At 43.1% G+C, this 20,139-nt stretch overlaps 2 protein-coding genes across 7 annotated transcripts in view; both read left to right on the top strand.

Annotated features, from left to right (window-relative positions):
- ehbp1 (EH domain binding protein 1) overlaps positions 1-9,493 on the top strand; it is a 125,872-nt gene extending 116,379 nt beyond the window's left edge. For all 6 annotated transcript variants that reach the window (XM_047602412.1, XM_047602411.1, XM_047602409.1 and 3 more), the window contains 4 exons: positions 496-595; positions 1,591-1,664; positions 8,065-8,179; positions 8,465-9,493. In XM_047602412.1, the coding sequence (XP_047458368.1) occupies positions 496-595; positions 1,591-1,664; positions 8,065-8,179; positions 8,465-8,555 (380 nt within the window). In that variant the 3' untranslated portion in view covers positions 8,556-9,493. The remainder of the gene's footprint in view (positions 1-495; positions 596-1,590; positions 1,665-8,064; positions 8,180-8,464) is intronic.
- Positions 9,494-12,727: 3,234 nt separating this feature from the next.
- otx1 (orthodenticle homeobox 1) lies at positions 12,728-18,904 on the top strand. Its single transcript, XM_047602414.1, has 4 exons — positions 12,728-13,198; positions 15,104-15,293; positions 15,576-15,727; positions 17,078-18,904. Exons 2-4 carry the CDS (start codon positions 15,197-15,199, stop codon positions 17,822-17,824), a joined length of 996 nt encoding a protein of 331 aa, XP_047458370.1. The 5' UTR covers positions 12,728-13,198; positions 15,104-15,196; the 3' UTR covers positions 17,825-18,904.
- Positions 18,905-20,139: the final 1,235 nt, after the last annotated feature.

Below are 20,139 nucleotides of genomic sequence, written 5' to 3'. Positions count from 1 at the left end.
GTTCTAGTTCGTTATATTAGATGTTACCTGAACATTTGAATCTTTCTATATGTAACCCATCTTCTCCTGTAGTTAGAGGACAGAGCTGTAGCCCTAGGCGTGGGCAAAGTTTACATTAGCTGTCCATCTGAACCTCGCTTGCTCTCGTTCTTGTCTAGGTGTTACGGTAGCGGCAGAGAGTCTCAGAGGCTCGGGTTGTTTTTCTGTGTTTGTTTGTTTTGTCTTTCTGAAGGCCCACTAAATGATTAGTGGGATATACATTGCCCTACAGTGAAAGGCTCCACCCTATAAAGACATTCACTGGTAATCGACAAGTTAATCCTGCCCTGGTTGGAGCCATATTGACATCGTATATTTCAGGCATAGGCTGAAATATATGAATGCTTAAGCAAGTAGTGTATAAATTCACATGCATATCTGGTTTAGTTAGCGTCTGCAGTTTTCTGTCGCATATTTTTCTTCTGTAACTTTTCTTTTATTTGTGTGTTTATGTAGGAAACAACAAGGAGGAGGAGGAGGCCATGATGCAGGAGTGGTTCATGTTGGTCAACAAGAAGAACGCCCTCATTAGAAGACAGAACCAGCTCTCTCTGCTGTATGTACACATTTGCCTCTGCATCTTTCTTCATCTTTCTTTGCAGATAAGGATTTCATTTTACAGTCAAACTAAACTAGTTAACATTAGTGGAAACATCTCCATTAACACCAGCTTGGTTTTGTAAATTTTTCCCACGTTAAAAACCTGCAAACAGCACTTTTCATGCATAACATCAAACTAGCTGCACAAGCCTGGAGTATACTTGCCACTCCATTCACCCCCCTCTGTCTATCCGCTCATTGATTTACATGTAGACGGGATATGAAATCAATAGAAATGTGGCGATCGTTACTCTATCTCTTGTCTCTTTGTATGTGGTCAGCTGCGACAGGTGAAGACACACACAGACACACACACACATGCACGCCGCCTTTCTTCTCCTTGCGGATTTCTAAGTGTGCAAGTGGAGGAGAGATTGAAGTATTCATAATCACATTATATCGTGGGAAAGGGGAGCCTTTTAAAGTGGCCAATTGACAGAAGGGCTGATTATTAGCCCTTTCTGTTCTCCCTTTGTGGAGGCAAAGAGAAAAGGCGCCTGTGAAGGACAAATTCTATTAGGGGCCGAATTAGCTCATTTTTTAATATGGCTGAAAGAGGAAAGAATTCAATTTGAGCTGCATACGCACACACAAGCTACATACATGCAGGGCCACACATACACACGGCATTTATTTCTTTATATATTTCTCCTTCATTCTGTTTTCAATTCATCCTCTGCACCTTTCCTTATATTCCCTTTTTCTGTACCCCCTCACGCAAACACACACACTCACCCAGGGCTGTGTGAGTGCACTATGAGTATCAGTTATGTGCAGTAGATTAATGCGAAGCCAGAGAAGGTTCAGGCGAGTAGCTGAATCGATGTTTATTGCAGGTTTCTTTAAGTACTTAATGATTTAGTCATTAACATATTGATGAACTTTGTTGTGTGTGTGTGTCTGTGTCTGTCTGTGTGTATTTTTTCTCTCTTTCTGTCTGTCTTGCCACAGGGAGAAAGAGCATGATCTGGAGAGACGTTTCGAACTGCTCAACAGAGAGCTGAGAGCCATGCTGGCCATTGAGGGTACGACACACAAACACACACACCACGAGGAATCTGTTAGACGCATTTAGACGACCTTACAGTTGCAACAGTGACGTAAAATCTCTTTTTCATCTTCTTGTTGGAGTGAAAAGTCTTCCCAAATTTATTTTGCCAAAATGGCTGCTAGAAGAAACAAACTGCAATCCACTGAGCTTATTTCCCGTTTCCTGGTTGTAAAGAGAGGGTAAAGCTAATGCTATGGAAAAGTTTGAGTGATTCATCTTCCATCACCTGTAGCTTTAATAAGACACATTTTGTCTGGTTGTTGTATTTTGACCAGCGTTCATCCAGAGTCTGAAGCAGGATGATTTCAATTCTGCGTCGGCTTCTTGATGAGGATTAAGAGGCGAGCTTGTGAGGGATTTCACTCCCTGATACTTGATCAATGCTATCTGTTTCCTAGCCAGACCCGACTAACGGATCCCTGATTTGAAATCTAGCCGCAGCTGCATAGAGACAGGATCAAAAAATGCAGTTATATTATTGAAAGCTCATTAACTACACCGCAGCCAGAAAAGCAGCCATTGTGTTGTATCAAAGTTGTCAGAGGGCCAGGGAAGTTTAATCCCCTTCGACTGCGTCCTCTCTGGCAAAATGAACCTTTTGCCAATCAATGCTAATTGATTTTGCTATTCGACATTGACCACCACACACCCTGTCCCCCAAACCCTCCCCCCCTCCTTTTCCTCACAGCCTTCGGACACCCATTGTAATTTCGCCGGGCACCTGATAAGCTACCTGGTCCATAATAAATCAATTGTAATTAGCAGGAAAGGAGGTGGAATCGTCAGAGAGGGGATGAGGGGGGAGCAGACATGCGTATCCAAGCAGGAGCTGCAGCCATTGCCACACTGCCTGCATCCACGTTGATTTCCTCTGTCTTCTCCGGACACTTTCTTTATTTATATTTATCGAGCTGCTTGTGTCTGCTGCTCGTGTCAAACGGGAGGATTTCACTTTTTTTTCTGGTTCATGTGCCTGAGTGTGTGCTTGCGTCCATGCGTGTCATTGTCGGTAACTGTGTGTGCACATTTCTATATATATCAGGTTTGTATGATGTGTCTGCCTTCTCCCTTGTGTGTGTGTGTGTGTGTGTGCTTGTGTGTGGAAGTGAGGGAGCAGAGATAGTGTGTGAGCTGAGGTGGAGAGGTGGTGTGTGTCATGTCACCGTGGTCCTCTCTGCCTTCATGTGGACTTGTTGGATTTGCAGCTGACTAACTTATCAGCCGGCCTTATTTTCCTCCCTAAGGGAGGCACTTAACATTCACAGGCTCTACCTTTCTGTAGCAGCCACAGATAGTTCTGAGCTGCTGGGAGGAGAGCTGTGTGTGTTTGTGGGATCTGTTGGTCTCTGTTTGCCTGCATCTGTGTGTTTACATCTCACAGGTGTGTTGTCATTTCTCTGTGTATGTGTGTGACTTTGGCACACATCTCCGCAGCACTTATTTGGTGCTTGGGCAGGTCCATTGAGCGATGGTCGGGCGTGCGAGTAATTGCTGATTTGGTTGGCCAGTCGATGACACAGAGAGAGAGAGATGCACCGAGAGTCAGAGCAGAAGAAAAAAAAAACACACATCACTATAAGATACACTTGACACACACACACACCCTGCTGAGAAAAATATATACCTGCACTGACACAAACACACCTCTCTTCCCCTCTGTCGGCCCTTACAGACGGTCCACATCAGTGTGCTGCACAGCTGACTGACTAAAACACTTCATTTATGTCCCAGTGAGAGTCAAAAGTTCTTAAAATATGTGCAGATGTGCTCTCTAGTTCCAGCAGACATCTACAAATTACTAAATCTTAAAAATACCTTCTCTAAAAATGTAAAAAAATAAAATTGAGGTGAAAGTTAAAAGCAAGAGATTATAAACTAATCTGTTCCACACAGTCTGTATCAGTGCTACAGACCAGAGGAGAGAGCAGTGACGTTATATTCAGGGGACTTTGAAGCTGATATTCTGCTAAAGGAAAAATCCTTCTAAACTTCTCTTAGAATTTTCAAAGAGTTAAAAGATCCTGACCACCACTTTTGAGCTGAGATTTTTGTTATAGGGATAAAAACAAGAAGAAACTAAGAGGCAGATTTTCAGCACTGATTATATTGCTGGAGTTATTTTTTGCTTCACCTCAACAACATTAACAAACAAGTATAATCCCACTACAACAATAATTCTAGGGAGCATTTATGATTCTTTTCCTACATACTTTAAACCTCTGGACTTCACGATTAAATATGCAATATATGCATAAATAAGCAGTTGTGAAATAAAACAGTCGGGGAAGGGTTGAGACTTTACGGCCGGTGTTGCTGTAGCTTATGAGCGTGCTCGGTGATAACCACCTCCTTGTAGCGCCTTGGTGTGATGCCAGGCAGGAAAATGCCATCTGTATGCCACGCTCTCATCTCCCTGCCACAAAATTGATCCACTATGCCCTCTTTATCTGCTTACCGATTCACACCTATGTATGCACACACACAAAGCTGTGTCTTGGCTGCCTTCAAGAGGCTGTGTGCGTGCGCGTGTGTGCGTGCATGTTTTAAAGTGGACGCCCTCTCGCCATCTAAAAGGGATTTATGCATAGCCGGGTCCCAGAGTTTTTTCCTGTTACGGTTTGATATGATAAGCTTTTTTATATGTTTAAAATCAATATGTAATCCTATGCAGGAGCTTATCCCTCTCCACACCCCCGACACACACAAACACACGCACGCACACATCATTTGTAAATCTATTTGGGCTTTGTAACACATCGGGGCGGCGTGCTACAGACCCTGATTGATTAGGTGCACTATGCAATCCTATCACATGAGCAACTTTTGATGATGTCGACGACTCTTTCAGGGTGGCGAGTTGACTGTAGCGTCCAATAATGAGGACCTGCGTTCCAGAAGTTGTTGGGAGTTTTAGAGAATTCAGGAAATTAGCGTTGTTATTTAATTATTTGCGACAGTGAGGGTGGTCTTTAGACAGATCTTCATTGTGGTAACACAAAGTTTAAGTGCATCACATATTCTCATCATCTCCGGCAGCTATAACTTGGTGTATCCTCCAGGAAAACGTACGTCCTGTGGTGAAGCTAACGTGATGTTACATGCTGCTTATTGTCACATCTGGAAGAACAGATGCTGAAATCAACAGAAGTGATCCACTCTTATTCTGAAAAGTCCTGCTTGCATACGCCTGCTTCCATCAGTCAAACTGTAATGCTCTATGTGATTCAGGCTGTAGGTCAGACATGTTTTCTTCTATTGGTCTTGACTTCTCAGAACATTTAAATCATCAGATCACAATATCAAAAAAAATGCTAAGGAATTTCTTCAAATAGCTGAATATAGTAGTTGGTGTATTTTCAGCTTCAGGACAGTGTACGGAGGATAAACTGATAGTGGTCAGACGTTTGATTTATTGTTATAATCATCTCTTATAATTCATCTTATTTGGGTAAAATAATCATTTGGGCTCTTTCCTTTAATCTAGAAGTTTATTAGCCAGTATCTGTCTTCCAGTTTTGAAAACCTTCATGTAATCTCACAAAATATCGATGTCTTATTTTTCATTTTTTCCATTTATCAGTCGTCTGTTCCCCCTCCTTTCAACTTCGCTCTCCCGTGCTGACACTTTTTTGTCTCTTGATTCCACTTGGACTTTGGCCAAAACCAGCTTTCAGGGGCCTTTTGCACAAGAACAAGAGGTGGAGCGAGCCGAGCGAAGGGGACGAGGGAAAAAAAAACACAACAACAAAGAAATGAAGGAGAGCGAGTTTTTATTTTTGCGGTTTTGTGGGTGTCTGGAGTCTGGGGAGAACATTTCTCTCCCAACTGATGAAGCCGTGGTTTGGATCCTCTGACACGTGACCACGGTGTTTTGTGTGAAATGCAAAATGAGAGATGCGTGCGGGACGGTCGGCCCTCACTCACAGAGGAGGAGGCTTTGGACCAGTTTGCTCTCTTGAATAAATTTAGAGTTGGAGAGAGAGGAGGGAGTGGAGGTGGGGGTGTGTGTGTGGGGGGGGCGTTCATGGGGATTTGAACCAGCGCATTCTTGTGTGCCTTGTGCAGACTCACATGGTTACCATGCATGGTGAGGGCTATCTGAATACCCACCATGTGAGTTGTACACACTCCTTCAAGTCTTTGACCTCTCTCTCTCTGTCTCTCTCTCTCGGGGGAGGCGGGGCTTACGTGGAGGGTGGGGTTGGGGGGGGGGGGGGTCTGAGTGGCTGCAGGGTGTTTTGTTTGTTCCTGCATCTCTGGTTACCCAGCCTGCCTGCTCTGGTGTTGCCTGGTCACGTCTCTCATCGGCTCTTTTTATTGTTTACCTTCCTAATGAGGGGGGCGGGACTCTGCGACATGTGATTGACAGCAGTGTGCTCCCCCCCCCCCTTCACCCGCCAGCCCCCCACCCTCCCCTCCCAGGGTTGACCAGGACTTTGGCTTTTTGGCCGAGAAGTGTTCTGAAGATTTTTTTTAATTCCTCTGTGTTTTTGTGAGGAGTTTTTCCCCCCCTCTCTCCTCCTCTGAGCCCTCCTCCTGTGGGCCGGCCTTGTCACAGAGGATTGTGGGAGTTATGGCGGATATGGCTGCACACATTCCTGTCTCACAATTACCTAAAGCTGATGACTCATCCACTTTTCCTCCTGGAAGTCTGACTCGGATTCTTAAATTGTTAGTTTAAAATAAACACAAAAACTCTCCAGATGCAGGTTTGGACATATTTGGCACTTTTAAAACTATTTGTCAAGTCCACACAAAACCAGAGGAGAGTAAATTTGCTTCCCCAAGAGAGAGAGGGGGAGAGAGAAAGAACAAGGGAGAAAGAAGGGAACGTAGAGAGCCAAATATTGGGACTGTGTTCATTTCGCTCTGTGGTTGACTTCAAAGTGACGAGCGGGGCCAATGAACGGAGCACAGACCTTTCAGGACAAACACACTGAGCCCAGCGTGACTCACACACACAGCCTCACCGCCGCAATTTGACTCAATGAGGAGGGGGAAATATTTATTTTTAATAAAGCCACACTTATTTTGGGACTGACATTTTACAACACTCCTTTTATTCTCCAATCAATAGCCAGTTAAATATTGATAGAGGGGTGAAGTTGCCTACGCGCCACAGAAGTTGCATGTGGCTCCGCTGTTTTTTTTTTTCCCCCTCTTTAATATAGAACGGTGGAGGGTTTTTCAGAGGGGATCCGTTCTCACACTGAGCCGAGGAGTAGCTGCAGTTTTCCTGCCTCCTTTAATCCGTGGGACAGCGGGACTGAGCCGCGTATCTGAACGCGTTTCCCTTCAGAGGCGACTTTAAGATTGAAGCTGCACTTTCTAATAATTACCGCATTAGTTTAACGCGCACTTTGCTCGTCGCAGAGTTGTCGCTTAAACTCTGCGCAAATGTTGTAATGATGTTATTGTTAATAGGGGTGAGTTTTGGGGTGACGGAAGGGAGGGGGGGGCGCTGCCCTGGTGTTGGGTGAATGTGGAGCCGAGGGCGCCAGGCGGATATTTGAGCCCCAGGGGGAGCGAGTGCTCTCCTGTGGGCAGCCCCCCTCATCCAGGGAGAGGCTGAGGGATTTGGATCAGGGTCCCACCTGGACCCTGTGGGGCCCTGTGGGGCCCCTTCCTGCAAAGACCCTGAGAACCAAGAGACGAGGCTCAGGGGCTCACCTGCTTGTTTGTTTGTTTGTTCATGGCGGAGCTAAGGAAACAGTTTGAGGTGATGTTCAGGTGTTAGTATTTATTCCGAAGTTTCTATGAAAGGTTTTAGACAATGACGACTGAATGGAGGTGATTTTAATCTTAAGTAAAGTGCGAACATAAACATAATCAAACTTCTGAGCCTTAAAGGGCTGTTGCTTTTCTTAATTCTAGTGGGACTCCTGTGGATTAAGGTTCTTCCTCATATCTCTCTGTGTGCATCACGACAATTCATCCATTAACATGACATTATACTTCAAGGGTGTTTGCTCGGGTCAACGCATCATCACTGTGCAAACACAACCTGACAGAGTGTTTACACGTCACATTTCCACAGCGCTGCAGACACGGAGCTGCTCTGCACCTCGTTACAGTCCAGCTGGTTAAAGACAAGATGAACTTTAACTCAAGTGTCTCCATCCAGCTCTGAATCATCTGAAGCTGTTTGAGAAGCTGCTGAAGCATTAAACCCACAGCCTGGTCGTCCTTCATGTGAACCAGTTACACACGATGGTCTGCTAACAAGTGAAGCCACATCCAGATACTCATAAAGCTTTTTAAAACCGTTCCTATTCCAGGAGGGTATCAGCCTCTTCAAAAAGCCACATCAGGAACAAAGTCAAACTTTTCCTCCTATGAAATAAAAAGTGTCTGATGATCCGGTGTCGTTTCAGACTGGCAGAAGACCGAAGCCCAGAAGAGACGAGAGCAGCTGCTGCTGGATGAGCTGGTCATACTGGTCAACAAGAGAGACGCTCTGGTCAGAGACCTGGACGCTCAGGAGAAACAGTAAGTCACCTACAGTAGCGGTTGAGTCTCTGTGGAAATAGATCCCCAGCCGCTGTTACAGTCGTCCTGCACAGGTCAGGGTCTCTTCCAGATTGGCGGCAGCATCCGTCCTCAGGGTGCCAGGCAGGTGAAAGGTCAGAGCTCAGCCCCTGGCACCATGCCACTCTACAGGTGGCACGGTGATGGTTGTCATGGCACCAGCTGCGTTACCTGTGTCTGTACTCACAAACACACACACACACACAAAAAACCCACATCTGACCTTTTGACCTCTGTTGTGTGCAGGGCCGAGGAGGAGGACGAGCACCTGGAGAGAACTCTGGAGCAGAACAAAGGCAAGATGGCCAAGAAAGAAGAGAAATGTGTCCTTCAATGATTGTCAGGAAACAACAAATGTAGCCGATAAACGAAATGTATCAGCATCATGCTAACGATTATTATAATTATTATTATTATTATTATTATTATTATTTGATAGTGGTTTTTAGACACCGGTTATTTGAATCCTGATGTGGTTTCTGTTTTGTTCAGATTAACCACAGAGATGACACCTTTTCACCAACTTTATACGGGCTGACTCAGTCTGTCCCACTTTGTTTTTATTTTAAACTCTACTTTATATCCAGAACGGTACCTGTATGTAAAATAAAACCAGGAGGGATGATAATATTTGTATGTAATGAAGCTGCAGCACAGCCTCCTCTCTGGACGTGGATTCAGCCTGAGGCACAACGGGTTCAAAGGGGGATTTTACTTTTCATCAGTTGAGGAGAAGAAGAGGCCGATGTTTTCTGTTTAAAGAGTCGTCATAATGTCAGTCTTTTCAAGCTACTTCATTACTTGACTCTGTTTCTTTTAATGATTTCACTTTTTACTTGTAAAATATCTTAACTGAGGAACGTTCATAAACTTTCCTATTGCTTTTTTTAATGTCTTGGCTTGAAAGCAGTTTACCAAAAGATCACGTTTAAGAAAAAAAACAACAACGACAACAAAAAAAAACACTGTGTTGTATATTTTCAGACCAACACCCTCCCAATTTTTTTTCTTTTTGTCAGGATTCATGCAGTCAGAAACAACAAATATATATATTATTTATTGCCGTTTGTCCTTTAAGCTGCTTGGAAGTGAACCTCCCGTCACATCTTTTGATTTCTATTTATTGTCTAAGAGAAATATGCTTCCAGTGCATCTCTTTTAGAGCTCCACATCTGGTGCAGCTGTTCCTTTAACGTGTGAACATTTATCTGATTATTTATTCCACTGTCATAACCCAAGTCTTCAGTAATAAAGTCCTTATGATTTCATACTCCACAGGCGGCGTGTGGCGTGTTCTTGTCGTACGGGTGGAAATTTAAATCATATTAGAATTAATTTTATATTTTAACGATGAGTTTTAATCTGTTATTAATGTGATTTAATATTTTCTTGATGTATTTTACCTCGCGATCTAAGTCATACTCTTTGTTTTTATTAATTCTTTTCTCATATAAAAGTTATTGAAATATATGCACGCCTATCAACGCGTTCAGCGCCGCTTATTATTCGGCGCTCTGTTCAAATTCCCCAGCGACTTGAGTGCGTTTATAAATTAAAATTGGCTTTTCTGGGTTTTTTTTTTTTTTGTTGTTGCTGGAGGTCGGTGCGAGCAGGTTCCTCCGAGGAAGATTAGAGAAATCACTTTGTACCGAGCAGATGTTTCTCTCTCCCTCTCTATTTGGGCCGCTTCGTGCGCTCCGGTGACGCGGGGGCAGATCTGGAGAGGCTCGGTCACCCGCAGCAAGGAGGGTTGAGAGGGAAAGACGACTGTTCATTCTCAAATCTCGAAAAATAGATATATATATGTGTGTGTATTTCCCATTCTTGAATTCGTCACAAACTAATTCACAGACTTATTTATATTAAAAAAAATGAGACCGGGTCAAGTGTCCGTGGCTGGAGCCTCCACTCGGGCCGTGCCTCCCATCCCCGATTAAAGCAGTGAAATAGGTTGTGACAGCGGACGTCCTCCCCGGCCTCATACCCCGATACTTTCCAAATTAATTTGCTGATTCGTTTCTTCTCCGCTTGGGACCGACTGAACGTGCACGTTACGCACTTCACGTCCCCTATGGAGCTTTGCTTCAGTTTCCTTTTATAAAATCTGGGATTTTAAAAAAAAAAAAAGCAAAGCGCCAAAAGGACTCTGAAGATAAGTGTGTGTTAAACTTAAATAAAATGGCTTATGTTGATAAAAACTCCACATAAATAGTTAAAATATTTTGGTGTTGTAATTGGTTTCTTTCTGTCCGGACTGATCATGAGCCAAAATGAACTTTAACTCCTGAATGTGTTCAAAAGTTTTGATACTTGTTAAAATCAGTTTTTAAAAATCAGCTCCGATAAATTATTCGTCTTAACGAGTCCCGCTGTAGTAACAACCCGAAGGCCTGATAATTAAATAAAACATTTCAGGTTCTTCATTTAATATTTTTAACGTTTATGTCTGTGCGTTTGTCAGAATTCAGGAAGCGTAAAAGGGCTGAAGCGGTCCCGGCTTACCTCTGCAGCATCTTTCTTTAATGTTCCAGCTGAAGCAGAAGGAGTGAAAAATATTTGTAGAGTCAGTTTCCTCCTCTTGTTTTTTTTTTTTTTTTTCTTCCTGCGAATAACGCGCTGCGTAAAAAGCGGCGGTGCCTCGGCGCTGCTGTGCCGCTGAGGATCCTTCAGCTGAATGGATTATCTCCTGAGCTTTGAAGTCTCCTGGCCTCACCTCACAGGTGCTGAGCGCTGCTCGGCCTCTGCGTTACTTCCTTCTCTCCGCCGCCGTCCAGGAAAAAAAAAAAAGCCCCGCACCTGAGGGAGCCCGGGTCTCTGCGTGCAGCGCCGGGGCTCCTGCAACACTGTGTTTTATGCATCATCGTTTTAATAAGCACCGACAACATCCCCGCAGATCCCCGCTTCCAATCCTGCCGGCTGAAGGGACAAAACTTTTCCCCCTCCTCTTCTCGCCGCCTAATCCCAGGCTTTACCAGCTCAGCATTAAGAAAATTCAACTGCAATTTGGGATTAGACAAAATACTCTTATTACAAAAGGTTGGTGCAACTTGATAACTTGATACTTGTTCAGGGGTTTATCTCGGGGTCTTACATCGGCACAGAGAGAGGGAGGGAGGGAGTTAAAAAAAAAAACAAGAAATGCAGAGACATGTCAGAATAACGCGTCTCTTTTGTGTTTGAGGGTCATATTTGTTGAATGGCCTTTTTGCATAATTTAACGCAGACTGTGTGACTGTGTTTGTGCAGAGGAGAGGATGTCTGATGCTGCTGCTGCTGCTGCTATTTCGGTCAGACTGCTCGGACTTCATGTGTGGTGGGAATAAAATGAATAACAACGTAAATCAACCAGCCTCCCTCCTTTAAAAATAAACGACACCTTAAGACGCCTCTTCTCGTTTTAATCGCTCGTACTTTTGTCTGATTTCGTGCGTAAAACCTTGTGCAGTGAGACGCGTTCAGGTGCCTCAGAGTTGCATCTCTACAGGCCTCCAACGTGACTTTGTTCCCTTTTTACTTCTTTATTTATTTCTATTGATGTCCAAGTTTCTCTGTCAAAGTGCTCTCGTCGATGACTTTTAAGTCCCATCGGCCTCCACTTTGATTCCCCTCCTCCTCTTCACACATATAAATGTAATTTCCATCCCTCCTCTCCCTCGCTCTCTCTTTCTCTCTCTCTTTCTCTGAACATTAGCTCGCTTTCAACTGAGGCCTTTGCAGAGATCCACGACCCTCACTGATACCGAGAGCCCCTCCCTAAAAAAAAGAAAAAAAAAACATTTAAAAAGAAAAAATATTCAGTTTGTTTTGTGTTGGATTGGTGCAGGATTTGATTCAGTGACCGCGGCTGATTTTTCTTCTTCTTCTTCTTTAGCTCCGCGCTGAGTTGGAGGTCTATCCCTATTAAACTTTACGTCAACCATCCTCAAATGTAATTCTAAATGGGGATTAAACCTCATTAATATTCATGAGACGGGTGTGTGTGCGCGCGGAGCGAGAGAAAAGCGGAGGGAGGGGTGTATCACAATAAAAATCAAAATGGATAAATTTAACTTCCTCCCTTTTATCACGGTTTTATTTCCCACGTTTTGGATCCAAAAGAACAGAAATAAAAGCTGCGGAGGCTTCTCGGCCTTTCGTGAAATAAACGGGTTCCCTGCAGCTCTCTGTCTTCCTTGATTTTTATTTCTGTGTCATTTCTACGATTGTGCAGTTTAAATTAGATTTTTCAGATGGGGGAAGAGTCTGTTCCCTCCAAACATGCTCCCAGCTTCTTTCCAGATAAATAAATAAAAAAAAAAAACAACAACATGTGAATATCCTGTAAATTCACAGCAGCGCGCGGGCCTGCGCCCTCTCCAGCTCTCTCTGCTGCAGGCCTGTGAAACATTTCCATCTTTTTAAACCGCTCCTCTGTTGTGGCTCTTCTGGTCTCGGGACTGGGAGCGAGAGGAGGAGGTGGATGGGGAGGAGGAGGGGAAGGGGTGGCGGTAGTGGCTGTGGTGGTGAGTGGGAGTGGGCTCTTCCAGGGGCCTCTGTGCGCCTATAGGTCGCCTGTGCCGTCCGTCAGACGGATGTTTGCGTCTCGATTGGCTGCAGGAGGCGGATCCGCAGGTGATCCTCCGCTCATAGAGGCGCGGGGCGGAGAGAAGGTGATCAATCTCCATCCGTCTCCATTAGAAATCACCTTAACACTCTGACAGACAACGACAAGCCCCTTGAAAGCAAATGAGTTTGATTTATTTGGCTGTAAAAACGCCGGGAACCGCACCGAGGACGCGGTGACGCCCGTATGCTGCCGACCTGCCTGCGCGTCTCTCCGTGATGCTGCCGCTCACTTTACGCACTCTTGTTTGTTTTTGAGCAAGTCTGCGGCCGCTCGTCGAGTTTTGTGCCCCGCAGACTTTCCCTACTGCTGGATATTTTTTTACTCTCCCGCTGTGGCCCGAGAGCTCTGGACGAGAAGTGAAGGAGAAGAACAAGGTAAAGTTTCTTGATTGTGTTCCTCCCGGTCTGTCTCCTTATTTAACGCTCGAGGTTTGTGCGCATTTCCAGAGCTTCAGCTAAAATGCTAAAAACTTTCCCCAAGCGGCTGCAAACATTTTTCTTTAAATTGTTCGTGGTTTCAATTTGCACCTCTGCCGGTTCTTGCGGTTTCTTTTAGCGCGGATATCAATTAATCCGCAGCGCAGAGGACTTCATCTTGAACCGGATGAATTGAGCCAACTTCCTCCAGAGTAGATAATTTTCATATTTCTATTCCATTTCATTCTTGCGAGTTTTTATCGAGAGCAATTGGCCATTAAAGCGTTTGGAGCACTTAGTAGATAATTGGAGAGGCGTGTTTTGAGGTTTTTTTTTTTTTTTTTTTTTGTTAATTTATTTTGCTGATAAGAGCCCTTCTGAAACGCTCTCTCCCCGGAGGTCTAATCTAAATTCTAATTGAGTTCATTTGCACCGAGATCTCGTCCTTTCACTCCGGCCTGGCGGAGCTGGAAATGCGCTTTCAGAGCGCAGCTGGAATACACGTTTGGTTTGGTCGGGGTTTGGTTTGGTCAGTTAGGAGCTCATTGTTAAAATAATCTCGCTAATTTAATTCACACTCTTTAAACTTCAGGGCGTTTGGGTGGTTCGGCTCATGGGGAGTGAAATTCAAACTCGGTTTAATAAGAAGCTGCTAAATATTTAGATAAACGTGTTTCGTTTCCTCCAAGTGTTCAGTTGAATTCATCCGTGCGTGGTGAGATTAAATAAAGAGACTGTAACTGTAGATTAAATAAAGTGGAAAGTCATTCCCAAAAGACGAAATATAAATAAAAACACAGCTGTGCTTCGTACAAATTCTAATTTTACAATGAAGTGTTTTACTTTAAAGTGTTTAAATTCAAAAATGAAAATTAATTATTATTATTTTTTTCTATTAAGTTTGGTTGGCTTCCTCTACAGATTTAAAAGAAAGTGGAATACTGATGGGAATATGAACAGTTGTTAAAATAAATATGTTTTTCTACCTTAAAAAAAGAACAACTCAAACGGACACATTGTTTGAATATGTGGTGGATCTTAATTCAGGTTTCAGTCAAAACACAGTAAGTGTGACGAGTTGAAACAAACCAAGACTTCAGCTGTGATTTATTTTTACAGACGATCCATAATCCATCTTTATATGCGCGCGTGTGTGTGTGTGTATCCAGGTGCAAACACACACTAGTGTTTTATCTAGAGACTTTTATTGCATTTGGAAAATCTCAACAGAGGCGGGGAGGAGGTGTAAATTAGACTTTATTCATCAAACCACTTTGGCCTTTGCACATGAATTTAAAAAGAAAAACTGCACCGAGTTCATATAATATTTGCTGAATATTTCGCAACAAGTTCTGAGACAGACGTCAAAAGTTCAGGGGTTATAAATAAACGCAGGCAATCTGTGATTTGTTTAAATATATTTAACAAGTTTCCCGGCTGTTTGCTGCCAGGTTTTATGTGTGGATAAATTGAACTTTGTAGAAGAAAATCTTGCAGGTTTAATTAACCCCTCATTGGCTCTATGAGTTGGTTTTATTTATACTTTCTCCAAAATGCTGCTATTATCCCTGAAGGGACTTTGTGTGCGTTTGTACTGAACCACTTCACAATATGTATGATTTAACACTTTTCTATCTTCTTTTAAGCTTTACAAAAAATATTGCAATTCACTACTATATATATATATATATATTATAGTCAAAAATAGAAATGTGGCGGGTTGAACAGGCAGGAGTTTGTTACTTATATTTTCAATGATACGACTGAATGAAATAAACATTCCCCTCTTCCCTTTTCCAAGACAAATCCTTTTTGAGTTATTTCTAATATTTTCTCTCTCTCTCTCTCTCTCTGTGGGTACAGTGACTTAAATCGGTCCCCGGTCCCGTCAAGCTGCAGCATCGGGGGAAACCGAACCACTGGCCTGAGCTGGGTGGAGCAGTGACCGCCTGTAGCATGATGTCCTACCTCAAACAGCCCCCCTATGGCGTCAACGGCCTGGGGCTGAGCGGCGCTGCCATGGACCTGCTGCACCCCTCAGTGGGCTACCCAGGTACGAGACACACACACACACACACACCTGGGAAAACTATTAATACGCCGTGGATAGAGGCACCTGCACACGGACTGAACCAGAAAAGTAGCAGCAGTAAAAAGTGAAGGAAATGGCCCAAAATGAATAATATTATCTGTGTTCAGGTGCACAAAGTTTGTTTTTAATTTACGATAAAAACTACTTTCAACAAGCTAAACGTTCAAAGGCGATGTGTATTTTTTATTAGACTGTCTTTGTATTGACTTTTGTTCTTTCTATGGTTCCTCTTCGTCTCCGCAGCGACTCCCAGGAAGCAGCGCCGGGAGCGGACCACCTTCACCCGCTCCCAGCTCGACGTCCTGGAGGCTCTGTTCGCCAAGACGCGGTACCCGGACATCTTCATGCGAGAGGAGGTGGCGCTGAAAATCAACCTGCCCGAGTCCAGGGTCCAGGTAAAAAAACAAAAAACAAAAAACAAAAAACGCGCTAACTTGGGACCGTCAATAAGTATGTCATAGACGCGTTTGTTTACAAAAGGCCATTATCGTGTTTGAACTTTGCTAATTAAATTTGCTACAAAAAAGACTTTATTTATTCAGTTAATCAATATATAAGTGTGTGTGTGTGTGTGGTTAACGACTATTATCTGGAGAGCAGGCATTTTTATTTTTAAATAATTTTTGTTTGGATAAAATTTTCCCGTCCACTGCTAATGACGTCATGCTTTACGTTAATTAACGGTCAGTGTTAGCTGGTATAAATTAATCTGACGCTTAATACGTATATTTTGTTTCATGTGTTTTTTCTTTACATATGTTAGTATTAAATTGATTAGAATAATTGGTCTGTGAATAAATTTAAGCAAATCTTGGATCAATTAATACCGTAAACTCGTGTAGTTTTTGACCCGTTTGAGCCCATTTAAAAGGGACCATGACCAGAATCTAATTTATAACGGTAAAGACTTTATTTCTAATTACAATTTAAGTGATTAATTTATTAGTTAATGGAAAGTAATTTATTAGTTAATGGGAGGCTGTATGTTGCTAATATTTAAACCGCTGAGAAGTGGCATTTTTAAGTGGATGGTTGCGTTCAAATGTCATGTGTTTTTTTTTTGTGTTTTTTTTCTTTCTGCAATCTCCTTTTAGCATGCCTTATTGTTTTCAGTTTATCTCAGTTCACTGGCTAATACATCCACTTCAGTCGCCCCTACACCACTTTATTTCATAATAACATTGTATCGATGTAAACAAATTAAATTTCTGACCGATGGCTTATTTTTCATCAGATTCACATTATTCTTTTCTTCAATGAGATGCAGCCCAGCTGAAAGTAATTTGATCTCAAAGACAGTGTGTACAGGATCTATTCTGAGGAGGCCAAATACTCTACAAACATTTTACTGCTAAACCACAATGATGTACAAATAATGGTCTTGAAAGGCATTAGGGGAAACCAAGGCAGGCCTCTCTCACACGATTTGAGTTATTTTCAGAATGTGTGTGTGAAACAAAATGCTCTACCCTCTCGGTGCTCTAGAGTTACCCTACTGTGTGGTGAAACCCAATAGCTTGTTATCTTAGAGCCGTCTACCAGGTATGAAATTAGACCCTTGGCTGGTCCCAGCCAAGAGGCCAGGGTGGAAATGAACCTTGATGGCTAATAACCCCCAATTTTCCTCCATAATGTCCCCTCAGCACGGCTCAGGAGCGTTTTATTTATCTTTTTTTTTTTTTTTTTTTCTTGACGTGCCAAGGCTGTTGATGTGTTGCTAACTCCTGCCTGGTCTTCTGCTGTAGGTGTGGTTCAAGAACCGGAGGGCCAAGTGTCGCCAGCAACAGCAGAGCGGCAGCAGTGCCAAAGCCAGGCCGCCCAAGAAGAAGTCTTCTCCGGCCCGGGAGAGCACCGGGTCTGAGAGCAGCGGCCAGTTCACGCCTCCTGCCGTCTCCAGCACGGGCTCTTCCTCCTCTTCGTCCTCGTCCACCAATCACACAGGCCCGGCCGCGCTCAGCAGCACGTCTACCTCCATCAGCACCGTCTCCTCCATCTGGAGCCCAGCTATCTCCCCTGGAAACGCCCCCGCTCCTGCCGTGGCCCCGCTCCCAGAGCCTGGACCCCCGTCTAATGCCTCCTGCATGCAGCGTTCAATGTCAGGCTCCGCCGCTGCAGCCACCTCCTACCCCATGTCCTATAACCAGACGCCCGGCTACGGCCAGGGCTACCCCGCCCCCTCCAGCTCCTACTTCAGCGGCGTGGATTGCGGCTCCTACCTGGCCCCAATGCACTCCCACCACCACCCCCACCAGCTCAGCCCCATGACGGCCTCGTCCATGTCGGGCCACCCACACCACCACATCAGCCAGTCATCAGGCCACCACCACCATCACCACCACCAGGCCTACGGCGGCTCCAGCCTGGCCTTCAACTCCTCCGACTGCCTGGATTACAAAGAGCAGACTGCAGCCTCCTCGTGGAAGCTCAACTTTAACACCACGGACTGCTTGGACTACAAAGACCAGGCCTCCTGGAGGTTCCAAGTCTTGTGATCAAGCTTTTTATTCCTCCCTTTTCCCTCCCTGCTCGTCTGCTCCCTCTTCTTTTTATTTCCAGATTAGCTTATTGTTTTTTTTTTTTGTTTTGTTTTTTTAAAGACACAAAGAGTTTATGAACCATATAATAACAAGATAGCAGCAGGAATGCTCCGCAACTCTTTCTTCCTCCCCTGAAATGTCTTTAAAAATGAGAGAAAAAAGAAAAAAAAAACTATCCTGAAGAGAGAACGTCAGGAGTTTTTAAAGACACACCCTTCTTTGGATGAGCATAACAAAACTGTTTTTCAAAAAAGAAAAAAAAAAGTAAAGTCATTTCAACCAAACTCCTTTGACCACCAGCTCTCTGGACGGGAGGAATATACTTTCCCCTCTAGTGCACCAACAGGAACTGCCTGCAGTGCCCTCTTACCTCCGACCCAATCAAATCCTGTATAGTTTTTATTTCTTGAAATTTGTTATTTTAGGATGACAGAGATTTTTAGTCAGCTGCACCAAGGAGCTGAAATATGTAAATATGTATTTGGGTCAGTTACAGTGACCATGTTTAGTTCTCTCTTTTTTTTCCTTTTTTTTTTGAAATTGAAATTGTTTATTACCACTTTGGGAGTAAAAAGAGAAAAGAAATGAAAAGAAATAAAAAAAAATAGTATGTAAATCTTTCCAAATATTCCAAAGAGAACAAAATTGGCCATCAGCTTTTATATCCATTGTTTTACTCAGATTGAAAAAAAAAATGAAATAAATGTTTTGGCAATTTGGGACGCTCTAAATCTCAAATGCAGCTGCAGAACCTTTCCAGATTATTATTAAACCTATTACTGTAGCCTCTACATTTTCAAAGCAGACCTCCTCTCTTGGGCGTTGTCGTGATATTTGACATGTTTGAACCGCAGCACTTGGCTTGATATTTGGAGTCAAAGCATTTTTTATTATTTTTTTTTATTATTATTATTATTTTAATTTTTGGGAGAGGAAATGTGGCTCCAAAAATGACAGTGAGATGTTGAATGTATCTTTTAAAGGCGACCCACCCTCACATACATGTTCATCCAATAAAGATCCGTTTAAGTCATATGTATTTCCCTCAGTGGATTCGTGTCTCAAGTTTTGATTCCCGACATTTGAACTAGTCACACTTTTATTTAAAAGCTTGTTTTTGTTTTCTTCTTCCTCTAATTATCACGGGGGTAAATGCAAATTAGTCCATAATTAAAAACAAGCCGTGAACGCATGTAGGTTCCCATTTTAGAGAGCTGCGGCGTTTAATCCTCTCTGTCTCTGTCTCAAATTGAAATACCAACATTTCTCCCTGCTTTGGGGAGACGGCGTGTCTTTTTAAAACTTAAAATAAATAAATAAATAAATAAATAATATTAAGCCGGGAGACATTTGATCGAGGCGTAATTGAATGCAGCGCTGTAATGGCGTGATAATTACTCCCTGCGCCCTGAGTTGGTTTCTCCAAAAATAACCTGCAGGAATTTCTCTGCCTCTGATGCGGTAATTGCGTAGGTGGGGCCAGGTTAGGGGGTCACATGTTAAGTGTGTGTTTAATGCGTTAAATCCTTGCGGGCACAAACGCATTACAAAAAAAGAAGAGGAAAAAATATCGCGTTAGTTCTTCGGCAAGGTTGTTTTTTTTTTCCATGTGTGTGTGTGTTTCAGGAGCGAAGGCCGCAACTGCGTAAGACACGACAACGGGAATCATGTAAATGATTTGCCCCAATAAAACAACAGCCAAAGAAAGTAGCAGGTTGTGCAGGCTTCTTTGAATGTTTTTAATTACGACAAATGGGATTTTTTTTTCTTTAAAAAGGGAAGAGCATGTTAAGAAGTTATTACTGCGTGATATGTGTCTGACTGTAGCTTAGTGGCCTGTTTTGAAATCAGTCTCATTTGTTTGGCTTTTGCCTATAAAATGAAAAAAACAAAAAGACATAATTTATATTATTTAACAAAGATTTTCGAAGCTAGCAAACCTGACTTAATTGATCACAAATTTGCAAGAACTCATTTATAAAATATATTTGTCGTATTTCTGACACCTCCAATGTCCTTTGATTTAAAGGACAACAAACCACATATTGTTATTATTAATGTTTGATGTAGAAGATTATTTAGACAGATTTAGATAGATTAGATGTTGTGTACGTCTTCAATCTAAAACGATTTGAGGAGAAAGTTTATCTAAACTTCAAAGCGCAACAAGTTTTAAATCTGCGGGGACGGATGTGATTAATGTGATCGATACATATTTCAGTATCTCCTCGGTCTGTTCCAGCAGTCGGCCGCCCTGTTTTTTGTCCCGC

The sequence above is a fragment of the Mugil cephalus genome, chromosome 13 (assembly GCF_022458985.1).
Source record: "Mugil cephalus isolate CIBA_MC_2020 chromosome 13, CIBA_Mcephalus_1.1, whole genome shotgun sequence".
In the NCBI taxonomy this organism is placed as follows: domain Eukaryota; kingdom Metazoa; phylum Chordata; class Actinopteri; order Mugiliformes; family Mugilidae; genus Mugil; species Mugil cephalus.
Note: the sequence above shows the minus strand (reverse complement) of the source record. Positions and strands in the feature narration are given on the sequence as shown.